A 14,987-nucleotide genomic window follows, 5' to 3' on the forward strand; every position below is an offset into this window, starting at 1 on the left:
AGCGGAGCTAGGGTGGGGGCGAGGGGGGCGGCCCACCATTGACGAGGGGGTTCTTGACGGCCAAGTGCCGCAACCGCAGGGCCCTGTTCACCTGTTTGTATTGTCGATTCCGCCCGTCTTAGTACCACCTCAGCAGGGCCCCCCGTCACTCTGAGGAGAGAAGATTTTACGATCGCGCCGATATTTAAAACACCCAGCCTGTCTGTTGTAGGCCTATTTCTTTCCCTCGCTGTCTTTTTGTAAAATAAAATAAAAGAGTCAAGATGAGCGTTTGAATTCAGAAGAGGTGATGATCATTAACGTACCAAATGCAATGCAAATGGCAATGTAAAAAAAAAAGTAAATCTTTCAGACTCGGGGATTGGCTGTCAATCTCATTCTCACTCTGATATTGTTTACTGTACGTGCGACCTGAGCGTCATTTGATTTGAGAGAACGTGATTTACGTGACCTTCAGAGTGTAACATTGCAATTACCTAAAATACCCGAGAAAGAACAGCGGAAGAACTTGGTGGCCTCATGTGTTCCACTCACAAACTTCTTCTCAACGCAACCCTCCACACCTGGCCAGTTTCCCACTAGCAGTAACGTTAGCGAAGTAAGTGGGTCTTCGGGTCGGACTCGGGAGGATGAACAGCATAGGCCTACAGCTGGCTCCGTTCATGTGGCTGTGGAAAGCGACGATGATGATAGTGATAATAGTGATGAGGATAATATATAGGAAATACTGTTTAGAACATAAATTCGTTCGTAAATGCGTTCGTAAATTCGTCGATGCGCACACTGGATTCAACGTCGTCATGGAACCAAGTAATTTGATTGGACTAGAGGCAGTCACGTGGAGGCTCTGACTCTCTCAGAGCGAATTTACGAACGCGGCCATAGCATAGATTCATATCGTTCTTCCAATGCAGGACGATTCAGACCTAACTCATTCACAAAGCTGCAACCTTGCATCTAAATAGCCGTATAGTATACTAGTATGTAATAGTATAGTACAGTAGCAAAGCTGAAACTAATTCCCGTCTTTTAAATGGAATGCGGTATTTTTTCACATGCACATTATAGTGACTTAAATAACAACTAACTTCTCAGTCAAAACATGAATGAGGTAAATGGCTTGTTATGCTTGTAGAACCCAGACAGCCGGGAGAGATGCGCTAGCTGCCCTCTTGTTCAGATAACTTTCTGCTAATAATTCCACTGGCATATCCATATCCAGCTTTTAAGTTTGCAATTTTTCTGCGACGGGTCTCAGGGTATGACTTCTCAGGGTATGATTATCTGAAAGCTGCATGCCTTGTATAATTGTAACGGCGACGATTGTATCGTTTTTCAACAGCTACCGTTTCAGTGCAGATGAGGCATACAAGTTTTGCTTTACTAAATGTTGGCAAGATGAATGCGTACTTGTCAGTCCATTCCTCAATAAAGCTGCGGTTTTCCACGTGAATTTTACGCTTCAGGTTGTTTGAGAGTGACATTTTGCATGATTGATAACTGAAAATTATTACAATGTGTAATAACAAAGTGAAGCCAAAATATCTTGATCGCCCCCTGCTGGCTGGCTGCAGTATAGGTGTCAGGAGCCTGTTAACACTGATAATAAGCCATTAATAACATACATTTTGAAAGAAAGTGAAAATATTAAACAATAATATGCTAATTATGCCTAAATAAAATAAATACATATAAGTCCGGCCCCCACAGTGTATGCTTCAAAAAATTCTGGCCCTTGGACAGATGTAGTTGGTGACCCCTGATCTCGAGCCTCCTCCTCCTCCTCCACTCCTGGAGTCAGAGCCACTTCATCATCTAGAGCCTCCTCCTCCTCCTCCTCCTCCTCCCCCTCCTCCACTCCTGGAGTCAAAGCTGGTCCCACAGAAGAAACCCTGAAACGGACATCAGGTGTAGCCAAGCTTCAGGCATATCACTTCACTGCCAAAAAGCAGAAAAAGTGAAAAGCACTATAGTAAGTATTACACTTATTATTATTTAATGCTGTTTTGGTCTTTTTCAGTGATCGCTCACTTCAAAACAAAAACTGTGTTTGTTTGGTGTTATACTAGACAGCTGCCATCTCAAAATGTCAGTATGCATACAGTAGCATTGCATAGTCTTAACATCATATGTTTCTTTTACCTGCACAGAAACTGGCTGATTGCAGACACCAAAGACTAGAGGAACCTCTGGATGCAGAAGACGTGTGGATTAAGTGCAATACAAGACACATTCAGTTCATGTGTTTTTTTGTGTTTTTAGTTCCTTGTTCAAGTTGTAAGCCTGCTCCGTTGGCAGTGGCACAATGTAAATAAAAAACTTGCACTGAAAAGTTATGTAGATGGTTGATTATTTGAAAACAGCATTGATATCACATAAAAGCAAACTGGCAATAGAAAAGCTGTTCAAAAGAATCTTCTTCCCTTAAAACGCTAACGTTATAAAATACAAACATATAGTGGAGGTTAAAATGAGAATATGACTTGGCTTGAACACATTTTCAGTCAGGAGATTTTTTTTTGCTTTAATCCCTGTGCTTGAGCGAGCTCCAAATAGCCGGGTGTTTGGAGGCGACTTTCGTCGGTTTCCAATTTTGTCAGTTAAACTCACATCCCTCACAGCCAAGTATTTGAAATGACTCCAAATTCTATTTCAAATCCAGGTCGGTCAAGGCCAATGCACACAGCGTGCAATTTTGTCGCACGACAACATTTGATTCTCAATTCACACCACCGAAGTGTGTGGGTGTGAATGGAGAATCGAATGTTGTCGTGCGACAAAATCGCATCGCACGCTGTGTGCATTGTCTCATTCAAAACAATGGAATCGAATTTGCGGTGCGACAAAATCGCCGTGTGCATTGGGCTTTAGAAGTCGGGCTTTAGAAGTCGCCATTTTGTCTCCGCCAGCCTTGTATGTTCGTGACATCGTCAAAGCACGGCCCTCGTCGATGCACGGCCCTCGTCGATGAAAGGAAGATGATTTTTTTTTATTTTTTTTTTATTTGTTTTTCAGATTTTATCCCTTTTTCACCCAATTTAGTAGCCAATTTAACCCAACTTAGCATCCAATTATCCCCTGCCTATTGCGTGGGATCCGCCGCACGACCCCGTGGCCGGCAGTCCCAGAGGAGGGCGCCAGGCAGACTAGGCTGACTGGCTCCTCGAGCCCAGTACCGTTATTCCGGCACCCAGGGGGCGGTGTTGCGCGACGGATCCTAGTCCAGAAATACTCCTATACCCCCCTCGGAAGCGGCCGGCCAATATGCCGCTTCCCGTGTGCCTCGGCCATATCTGGATCTGGCGAGCTGGGATACGAACCCCGGCCCCGGTGGGCAGCATGCACTAGCGGCCAGTGCGTAGACCGCTACACCACCGCGGGGCAGGAAGATGATTTTTGATTAAGTTATTTGTTTTGGACGGCAACGGTTCGGTAATACTCTCCAGCTCCGTGCACACTGAATGAATTTCAGCTCTCAAGTTAGTTGCCAACAAGTCAATTCTACCACATATGTCCTCTTTCAACGAGTTCAGCAAAGACTGTAACGCCATTAGATCAGACAGTCATGTCCTTGCTAGCATCTGGCTCGCCTGGTGAGGGTGGTTGTTGAGTCAGTTGGGAGGCTTTGTGGCCTGCACGCGTGGTACTGGACTTCGGCTTAACGGAAGACCGATTTACAGTGTAGAAAAGTATGTCAAACTATTAAATAAACATACATGAGTTGCCCAGTGTCCAAAAAATATTATTGAAAGACTATTTATAAGTTACATTTGTCACAAAACGACAGAGCGGCGGAAAGCACGTCTTACATGCTCGGTGTCAAACTCCACCCCCAGGAAGACGATTTTTGATGAAGTTATTTGTTTTGGGTGGACATTTTGGAACAAAAACACAGTTTCCATTTGAAGCGTGTCCTCTCGTCTGTGCGGTCGTCAGGTTGGTGAACCGGTGAGAATATGGAGGTCTTCCAGAAGCTGCCGGCGTTTCCGTTGCAGGTCAATAACAGGATGTACCGTATCGACGGGAGTCGAGAAATCGACGCTTTAGTTAATAGGGGATCTGGGAGGCACTAACCTTAGGCCCTCCGTTATGGATTTTTCTGTACGTGCCGGAACAATCTCTCTGATTCGCTGAGTCTTCCTTTCTGTGGCTGCTCAGACGCTAGTATCTGTGTCTTGGTTTCGTTGTGTGCTTGTTGTTTGAACGGCGGGTGTCCAGTAGCCCGGTGGATTCAGCTGTTCAAACAATCTGTCTTTATCAGACGTGGGAGTGATTATCTCCTATGATGAGGCAGGGAGGGAGGGAAGGAAGGAGGGAGGGGGAGAGAGAGAGAGGCAGAGAGAGAGCAGGAGAGAGAGGGAGAGAGAGAGAGAGAGGCAGAGAGAAAGGGAAGAGAGAGGGGAAGAGAGAGAGAGAGGAAGGCAAGAGTGAGAGAGCAGGAGGTACAGAGAGGTACAGAGAGAGAGAGAGAGGTACAGAGAGAGAGAGAGAGGTACAGAGAGAGAGAGATAGAGGTACAGAGAGAGAGAGGTACAGAGAGAGATAGGCATGAGGCAGAGACAGAAGGGGAAAAGAAAGAAGGGGGGGAGAGAGAGAGAGGAGAGAAGAGACAGGAGGAGTGAGCGACAGAGACCCAGTGATGCAGGCGCGGGGTGAAGTAGCAGATCCCAGATGTGCCGATGGTTTATTCAGAACGTCGAGACGAGAACACGGAGACGTGAAGTATTCATGAGACGCCGCCTACAGGGGAGACGGGCCTCACACACCGTCGCCACGGCGATCTGAGGAACGCTGCGTCGGGAAAGGTCTCTGTCTCTCCTTAATGATGGAGGGAGGGAGGGAGAGGGTTTGAGATGGAGGAGGGGGAGGGAGGAGGGGCAGGAGGAGAGGGTTGGAGGTGGAGGAGGAGGGGGGGGGAGATGGGGAGAGGGTTGGAGATGGAGGAGGGGGGGAGGGGGAGGGAGAGGGTTGGAGATGGAGGAGAGGGAGAGGGTTGGAGATGGAGGAGAGGGAGAGGGTTGGAGATGGAGGAGGGGGAGGGAGGAGGGGCAGGAGGAGAGGGTTGGAGATGGAGGAGGAGGAGGGGCAGGAGGAGAGGGTTGGAGATGGAGGAGGGGGAGGGAGGAGGGGCAGGAGGAGAGGGTTGGAGATGGAGGAAGGGGATGGAGCAGGGGCAGGAGGAGAAGGTTGGAGATGGAGGAAGGGGAGGGAGGAGGGGCAGGAGGAGAGGGTTGGAGATGGAGGAAGGGGATGGAGCAGGGGCAGGAGGAGAAGGTTGGAGATGGAGGAGGGGGAGGGAGGTAGGGAGAGGGGGAGGGAGGTGGGGAGAGGGTGAGGGAGGTGGGGAGAGGGTTGGAGATGGAGGAGGGGGAGGGAGGTGGGGAGAGGAGGGAGGGAGAGGGATGGGAAAGCAGGAGCAAATCCCCCCTCCCTAAAGAAAGAGAGAGAGAGAGAGAGAGAGAAAGAGAGGGAGAGAGAGAGATCATGTGATAGGCAGGCAGTCTGGTGGGGGCTTGGGGTGGAAGAGGGATAGAGGGATGGAAGAGGGGGAGCACATCTCCCCAGGTAGGGAGGCTAGGGAAGGAGGGAGGGAGAGAAAATTAGAGGAGAAAAAAAAGAGAGTGTATAAAATGATCACGGTTCAGAGAGTATTGAGAACACTAGTCATTATGTCCTGGGAGGGAGGAGGGAGGAGGGAGGGGAGGGAAGGGAGGGAAGGGAGGGAGGGGAGGAGGAAGGGGGGAGAGGAAGGAGGGAAGGAGGGGAAGGAGGGAGGGGGGATAGATGAGAGGAGAGGGTATGTTATTGGAATGCATGGAACACAATGGATGCTGTATATACATGGCATGTTGGCGTGTGTGTGTGTGTGTGTGCATGCACGTGAGACTTTTGACTGAGAGTGAGTGGAGCTGGATGAAAAGAGCCATTCAGAGTGTCTGACTGAGGCTGGCCAATGGGAGCAGTCTGTAGGAGGGTCAGGTGACACCGTGATTGGGGAAGGTATCGGACATGAGAACCTACAGGACTCTACCTCCCAGATGCATGTGCTGCTCTCTCCCACAACACGACTCTCTGGCGTCATCGAAAGCTTGTCATCACCCTCCCTCCTTCCCTCCCTCCTTTCCTCCATCCCTCCCTTCATCCCTCCGCCACTCAATACTTCCATCCCTCACTCCCTCCCTCCCTCCATCCCTCCCTCCCTCCATCCCTCACTCCCTCACTCCCTCCATCCCTCCTCCACTACCTTCCTCCTCCTTTCCTCCACCATCCCTCCATCCCTCACTCCCTCCTTCTATCCCTCCTTCACTACCTTCCTCCTCCTTCCCTCCACCATCCCTCCATCCCTCTGCCACGCCATCCCTCCATCCCTCACTCCATCCCTCCTCCACTACCTTCCTCCTACTCCCCTTCCCTCCATCCCTCCATCCATCTCTCTGCCCTCCACCCCTCCCTCCCTCCCTCCTCCTCCTCCTCCTCTTATCTTTCCAAAGAGAAGCATGGCCCGTAGAATCCCAGACTCCCAAGGGGGTTTACAACGTATAACCCCCCGCCCCCCACCTCCCCACTGTACCCCCCCCCCCCCCCCCACATACACATCCCACCCAACAACTCCACCCACATCTCTTCATCCACCTCCCCTCTTTCATCCGTCCATCCTTTGTGTTCTGGGTGACGTACAGTGAGAAGGATTTCAGACGGAGTCCCTCAGACGACCTCGCCGTGTTAAAAAGCTGTGTCACACAAAACACACAACAAGGGAAAGTTGTCCTCCCTTTGTGTTTGTTTTCTAAGCGTTTTAGAAGTCTGTTATGTTGTGTTCTGAGCGGCCGGGTCAGGGGGCCGGGGGGGGGGGGGGGGGGGGGGGGGGGGTTCTGCCTCGCTGAGTCTGGGTCTCAGGAGGATCAACTGGCTGGTTTAATTGTTTTGGATCGTTGTTCTGGTATCAGATTCACAGGGCTTGAATCGCCCTGACAAGCGGAGACCTCTCTCTGAGCTGGTAGATATAATCAGACAGACAGAGAGACATAGAGAGAGAGAGAGAGAGAGAGAGAGAGAGAGAGAGAGAGAGAGAGAGAGAGAGATAGAGATAGAGAGACAGACAGAGACATATAGACAGAGAGAGAGACAAAGAGAGACAGAGAGAGAGACAAAGAGAGACAGAGAGACAAAGAGAGACAGGGAGAGAGAAAGAGAGAGACAGAGAGAGAGAGAGAATGTGTGTATAAGATCACCATGGTACAGTGAGTATAGAGAACACTAGTCATTATCTTCTAGAGAGGGAGGAGGGGGAGAGAGGGACGGGAGGAGGGAGGGAGAGAGGGAGTGGAGGAGGGAGGGAGAGAGGGAGGGGAGGAGAGGAGGGAGGGAGAGAGGGAGGGGAGGAGGGAGAGAGACAACGAGAGCGAGAGAGAGAAAGGGAACAGATAAAGATGCTATCTCAATTCAGCTCCCAGTCCTCAGGACACAACCACCTGGTATCAGATTTATCCCTCTCTTCTCCTCTCCTCCCTCCCATCCCTTCATTGTTTCCCGGGGAACAACGACCCTGGACATAAAGACCGAGGGGGGGGACACAGACACACACACACACACCTGCACGCAGACACACACACACACACACACACACCTGCACGCAGACACACACACACACACACAGACACGCATACACACACACAAACCTGCACACACACACACAAACAGACAGACACGCATACACACACACACACAGACACACACACACACACGCAGACATACACACACACACACACACAGACAGACAGACAGACAGACGGAGACACACACACACACACAGATATACACAAGCACACACACACACACACACACACACTGCTCCTGACCTTGTGGTAGTAAGTCAGTGAGTGCAGCTGGCAGCATGTGAATGATGGATGACTGGGAGGTGGAGGGTGTGTGCAGGTGGAGGGCTGTACCGTGACGGGGAAATTAGTATTCAGCACATAATTATAGATTATATTCTATATTATATTATTGTTAGCCGACCAACCGTGGTCCTCTGTATCTTTAGATGAGATTTTTTTCTTGATTCGCACATTTGTAGGCAGGCGGTTTGAGAGAGTTCGTGAGAGTTTGCGACGCTAGGACGCTAGGCTAATTAGAGAAGTGAACTGAAACAAAATGTAAAAAGAAATATAGCTGACGCCGTTTAGCTGACGCTTTTGTCCAAAGTGAGTCACGTTGCAGTGAGTGCTGCCTACGTTTTTCAGTATATACGGTTCCAGGGGGAATCAAACCCACAACCTAAGCCGACTACCGACTGAGCCACAGAGGGCCGAGAACTAGCGCAGGGATGCTATAGGCTAATTAGCGTTATGGACGTGTGTAGGGAAAAGCGATGGATACCTGTGTGTGTGTGTGTGTGTGTGTGTGTGTGTGTGTGTGTGTGTGTGTGCTGGGACGTGAGGTTAGTGGAGATGGGGGTTAGGCTAATTGAGGAAGGGGGCACTATCAGGGGCACTGCAGCCCATTACCACCATCACACACACTCACTACACACACGCACACACACACACACACACACACACACACACACACATTATCGCTATCAGCACGTGAACCAGGGACAGATAATTAGCTGGACGGCGCAGAGGGAGAGGTGGCAGCTGTAGACATGAGCAAGAAGATTAGGGACACACACCCACACATTTAATATCTTTATTTGCGTTCACATTTTACAATAAAATTCTTGAACACAAACATTATTAGTTGCACCAGCATAGGACACTCGATAATTCAAGCTTTAAATCTGTCTATGGGTACAGGTAGCAGCGTCTCCTCCATATGTGGCGGCTGCCAATTATTGCAGATATTGAGCAGAATTTTGCCACGGCCTTTGCTTTAGGCTTGGGAATTCCTGCCATCTGCAACCCCCTGACGACTAGTCTGTGGACATTACCAAGGCTTCCAAATATAAACACTAATAATTTACATTTGTACCCAAGCTGTACAATGGCATCTTTGAGTGGATGGTACTTCACAACTTTGGTAAGAAAGGCCTCTTCTAGGCTGTAGTCAAACGCGCAACCCACTTCCAAAATGATGACCTCTCTACTGTCCTCATCGACAACAACAACATCGGGTGTATTGGCTGCAACATTTGAAAAATAGTAATATTCATTATTGCACAGGTTGAACATGGTAGTTGAGACACGTGTGTGTTTATAGGTTTTAACAGAGGGTGTAACATATGCAGTGATGCCGGTAACGCGTTACTAAGTAACGCGTTACTCTAATCTGAATACTTTTTTCTGTAACGAGTATTCTAACGCGATACTATTTCAAAATCAGTAATCGGATTAAAGTTACTTATTCAAGTGACTGTGCGTTACTATTGCGTTACTACCTCATAACTTAGGCTAAATGCAGTATTTCTTTGTAATGTTCGATAGTAAACAAACATTTGTTTCCTTTTCTCGCGTCTTGGGGAGTGACATCGTGCTCACGTTTTCAACACGAGGTTACTATGGAAGGCCATGCCCGCAAAAAACGGCTCTCGACTATCGCGAGATTGCAGCAGAATCGCTCACGTGTATCACCACGCTGATTGCACAGTGTAAACAGAAGCGTAGCCTACACAATGGAGCTAGAACAGAGATATGCGTTAAATAGCTGGAAATATAAGGATTATTTTGAGTTTGTGTCAGCAAAGGATGACAAGAACATAAATGTTGATCATTGATAAACTCAGACTCACCCAGTTTAGGATTAGGATTATATTAGGATCATATCTGAATGGTCAGGGTAGGTTTTAGGTTTTGTGAAACCACTCCTTGCTAGTTACTGTTAAATAAAGATTATATTTATTTTATTGTTTAAAAACAAGTATTTATGTTGGGTGAGGCAAAGAAAGACTCTTTATTTTGTTGTTAAATTATTGTTTAAAGTTTAATTATGTAATTTAAGTTACTGTTAAAATAAAGTGAGTTTTGGCAAAACCAGTTTTCATTTTTATGTTGCGGGGGGGTCGGGTGCCTAGGCAGCTGCCAATAGTAACTAAAAAAGTAACTAGTAATCTAACTTAGTTACTTTTAAAATCAAGTAATCAGTAAAGTAACTAGATAACTTTTTAAAGGAGTAATCAGTAATCAGTAATCAGAATACTTTTTCAAAGTAACTGTGGCAACACTGAACATATGAGAGCATGTCCTTAACTAGCAAGTCAACAATTCTATCATGCCTAGCGATGTACATGCCTTTATATACAAAGCAGCCATTCAGAATGTGACAGGGATTCAGTGATTGAATTCTGATCATGGTGCAGACAGTGGGGAGAGAATGTGTTAGGGTACCACAGAGAGAGATTGAGTCTAGTTGGGAGGACCTGTAATCTAGCTTTAACTGTAAAAGTGACTATATCCTCATCTACTGCATGGTTCTTAAATATTGAGTGAGAAACAGAATGATCAGTAGTAGGGAGGCAAGCTAGCTTTCCCTGTAGTTTTAAACCAGTCCAGTGTTGTTGCTGTCTTTGGTGCTGTAACCTAACAAGGTACCTCTGTGCATGGTCTGGTGACAAATGATGTTCTGTGTCAATAACAGTAGCCCTTACTGAGGTTGAACAGTCAGTTATAACATTCTCGGACACTGTTACAGTGTCTGAGTCAGACCTCACCCAGTCCAGGGAAACTCCAGTCCTCGCACAGAGGTCATTGAGGTCAGGCCAATCTGACCAGACCCCAAAACCAGCAGAGTGGGTGTCCATCTTGAAATTGGGCTTCCTCTTGAAGCCCAGGAAGCTGGGCTCACCCTCTCTTGCCACGGGAACTTTGCGGCGTCTCATGTCCAGAAACAAGGAGGACCTCGCAAGTTCTCTGACGGTCTTATCATCACTGTTCAGCATGTTTAACAAGTGTGAGAGGCGTGTGGCGTTGTATATCCATTCCACGTTTGGAACACCAAACCCCCCCTCCTGTTTAGAGTGGAAAATAATGTCTCTGGTGGTACGGGAGTTCAGTCCAAACCACTTCCTCACCAGAGAGACCACTTTATCATTCAGTTCCCTCAGTGTTTTGCACACACACACACGACTGAGACACTCTCCTCTGCATCTTTCCCTGTCATTTATACATTCTCCTTCCATCCACCCCTCCCTCTCCTCCTCTCTTCTCCTTCCTTCAATCCACCCCTCCCTCTCCTCCTCTCTTCTCCTCCCCCATCCCTCCCTCTCCTCCTCTCTTCTCCTTCCCCCTCCCTCCATCCCTCCCTCTCTTCTACTAACCCCTCCCTCCATCCCTCCCTCTCCTCCTTCCCCCCTCTCCCCATCCCTCCCTCTCCTCCTCTCTTCTCCTCCCCATCCCTCCCTCTCCTCCTCTCTTCTCCTTCCCCCTCCCTCCCTCCCTCTCCTCCTCTCTTCTCCTTCCCCCTCCCTCCCTCCATCCTTCCCTCTCCTCTTTCCCCCATCCCTCCCTCTCCTCCTCTCTTCTCTGAGAACTCTTCTTATTTTTCTCCTCTATTCTCCCTTCTTCGTCCCCCTCACTTTCTCTCTCTCTCCACCCCCACTCCGCTCTTCCCCTCTCTCTGTCTCTCTCTCTCCACTCCTCCACTCTTCCCCCTCTCTTTCTCTCCACCCCCTCCTTTGCCACTCTCTCTCTGTCTCTCTCTCTCTTTCTCTCCCTCCATTATTTTCTCTCTCAGCTTTAGGCGCCAAATGAAACCTAAATGATTTAAGTGGAAAACCACGAGGGAGAGAGGGAGGGAGAGAGAGAGAGAGAGAGAGAGAGAGAGAGAGAGAGAGAGAGTCGATGTACACTCGTTCACCACCGTCCCTCGTCAGGGTTCAAAGGTCATAAGGGGGCGGCAGGAAGCCTAGAGGTTAGAGAGGCCGGCTAGCAATCGGAAGGTTGCAGGTTCGATCCCCACCTCAAGAGGGAGCCGTGACTGGGAAATGTGAGCTGGTGACTGGAGGGTTGCTGGCATCATATAGGCTATCTAAGGTGCCTACCCCTGCCGTTGTGCCCTTGAGCAAGGCACTTCACCCCTAATTGCTCCAGGGGCGCTGACTATGGCGGACCCTGTGCCGAGGGCAAAACATTTCTTTCGTACTCTGTGGGATGACAAAAAGGTTGAATCTAATCTAATCTAATCTAATAAAAGTTGATTTTCTATTTTTCTCCTCTCCGCCTCTCCCCCTCCCTCTCCCTCTCCTCCCCCTCCCTCTCCCTCTCCTCCTCCCCCTCCCTGCCCTCCCCCTCCCTCTCCTCTCCCTCCCTCTCCTCCCCTCCCCTACTCTCCCCCAGTCCTGTGTGTGTGTGTCTGTGTGTGTGGGGGGGACGGGGGGGACAGATGGCCAGACAGACTGGGCTGTTGTCTCTCTCTCTCTCTCTCTCTCTCTCTCTCCGCAACCTTTGACCTCAGACAATGGGCCTCAGAATCTCAGCCCGGGACTCTAAACAAAGAAGGGGAGAAGTTGTTGAAGGGGTGTTTGGGGTCACGCAGGGGTCGCGCTCAGCCCCCGGACAGACAGAACGGTGTTTAGATTGGGGCTGACCTGGGTGGTTGGGTTCCCAGTGTGAGGAGACATGAGAGAGAGATGGAGGGTGTGTGTGTGTGTGTGTGTGTGGTGGAGCAGATGCTATATTGAGCTTTGTTGTGCTGGATGTGCTGAGATTACAGTTTTAGAAAGGACAGGTGGGTGTGTCTGTCTGTGTGTGTGTGTGTGTGTGTGTGTGTGTGTGTGTGTGTGTGTGTGTGTGTGTTGTGTGTGTGTGTTTAGGCAGGCGGGGGGGGGGGGGGGTTAGGTGTGTGTGTGTGTGTGTGTGTGTGTGAGTATGAAGGGGGGGTAGGTGAGCGTGTGTGTGTGTGTGTGTGTGTGTGTGTGTGGGGGCAGGCGGGGGGGCGGGGGTTAGGTGTGTGTGTGTAAGTAGGTGGTTCATGTGCGTGCACGTGTGTGTGCTGGCTGTTCTCATGTGTTCTAACCTTCCAGTAGACTTGTTGACGCGGTTTGAAGGTCAACTTTTGAATCTGCTTTATAAAACTTACATGGGTGCATTCTCTCTCTCTCTCCCCTCCCCCTCCCTCTCTCCTCCCCTCCCTTCCTCCCCTCTCTCTCCTCCCCTCCCCTCCCTTCCTCCCCTCTCCTCCTCTCTTCCTCTCCTCTCCTCCTCTCCTCTCCTCCCTCTCCCTTCCTCTCCTCCCTTCCTCTCCTCTCCTCCCTCTCTCCCCCCCCCCTCTAGGCACCACGTGTCTGGTGGCCCTCCTGTCAGATAAGGAGCTGACGGTGGCTAACGTCGGGGACTCCCGGGGCGTCCTCTGTGACAAGGACGGCAACGCCGTGGCGCTGTCACATGACCACAAGCCCTACCAGCTGAAGGAGCGCAAGAGGATCAAGAAGGCCGGTAAGGAAGGATTTTGGATTTTGGATTTTGGATTTTGGATTTGCCATTTAACAGACGCTTTTAATCCAAAGCGATTTACAATTACGATTTAAAGGGACATTCCCCCTGGAGTAACTGAGGGCTAAGTGCCTTACTCAAGGACACACTAGTGGTGGTGTTCCCAGGGGAGACGACTGTTATCGGTCTGGAAAGACTAACTTACATTACTAACTTACATTACTAACTTACATTACTATCTTACATTAATAACTTACATTACTAACTTACATTACTAACTTACATTACTAACTTACATTACTAACTTACATTACTAGCTTACATTACTAACTTACATTACTAACTTACATTACTAACTTACATTACTAGCTTACATTACTAACTTACATTACTAACATACATGACTTAAAGACTAACTTACCGTACATTACTAACTTACATTACTAACATACATGACTTAAAGACTAACTTACATTACTAACTTACATTACTAATTTACATTACTAACTTACATTACTAACATACATGACTTAAAGACTAACTTACATTACTAACTTACATTACTAATTTACATTACTAACTTACATTACTAACTTACATTACTAACTTGCATTACTAACTTACATGACTTAAAGACAAACAGAAAGACTTTGATCAGCTTTGGGAACCATACATGAACAACATTATTACATGGGGATAATGTAATATAATAATATCGGCTTTGCCTGAGAATATTTGATACAAAGTGGAGGGTTTTCTCTTCAGTCGGTCCAATATTGATGCAAGTTGTCTGTGTCTGTGTTCCTGATCTGTGTTATTGTATGTTTTTTTTTTGGGGGGGGGGGGTTGGTGTTATAACTTACATGAATTACATTACATTACATTATTTAAGAAAATTACAATAAACATATTGTGAATTATTTCTTTTTTTAAACCTAACGACCGCGGCCCATTAACTCATTCAGCGCCCGAGGGTGAATAGAGTCGCCCCAAACTGTCAACGTCGTAGAGCGCCAAGAAGGGGTGACTTCATTCGCCAGAAATGCGTAAATGATTATGGTTCATTTTGTAAGCCAATTAAAAGTGTTGTTGCTAGGTAAACACCGCTTAGAAAACTTGGAACACTCTAGGTGGTGAGTGTTGCGGAATTCGTTAGTTATTAAATGAGGGAGGGAGGGAGGGGGAGAGGGAGAGGGAGGGAGGGGGAGAGGGAGAGGGAGGGAGGGGGAGAGGGAGAGGGAGAGAGAGACACAGACACACACACGTATACACACACACACACACACACCCCCACACACACACACAGACAGACAGACACACACACACACACACACACACACGTACACACATACACACACACACACACACACACAGACAGACAGACCGCCAGACACACACATACACAGACAGACACACACACACATTTTAAATGCTTTATTTATGTCCAAATACAAAGTACAATTCTAAAGGACATAAATACTAACAGTGCATTTTGACATCCTGGAAACAATTTGTTACAGTAATGCTGAGCCAACAACCAGTTCTGCCACACACAGGATGTTATTCGCACAAGACCAGTGGGTTGATCAATACTATAAGACAGACAGTATCCCGCTCATG

At 48.2% G+C, this 14,987-nt stretch overlaps 1 protein-coding gene across 1 annotated transcript in view; it reads left to right on the plus strand.

The window, feature by feature from the left end:
• The window catches only part of ppm1lb (protein phosphatase, Mg2+/Mn2+ dependent, 1Lb), a gene marked incomplete at both ends in the record, with an annotated part of 62,686 nt that overhangs the window by 43,041 nt on the left and 4,658 nt on the right, over positions 1-14,987 (plus strand). Inside the window, 1 exon segment of the mRNA XM_080530692.1 lies at positions 13,209-13,370. Within this exon segment, the coding sequence (XP_080386818.1) occupies positions 13,209-13,370 (162 nt within the window).

Source organism: Nansenia antarctica, assembly GCF_963989245.1.
Source record: "Nansenia antarctica genome assembly, chromosome: 5".
Classification (NCBI taxonomy): domain Eukaryota; kingdom Metazoa; phylum Chordata; class Actinopteri; order Argentiniformes; family Microstomatidae; genus Nansenia; species Nansenia antarctica.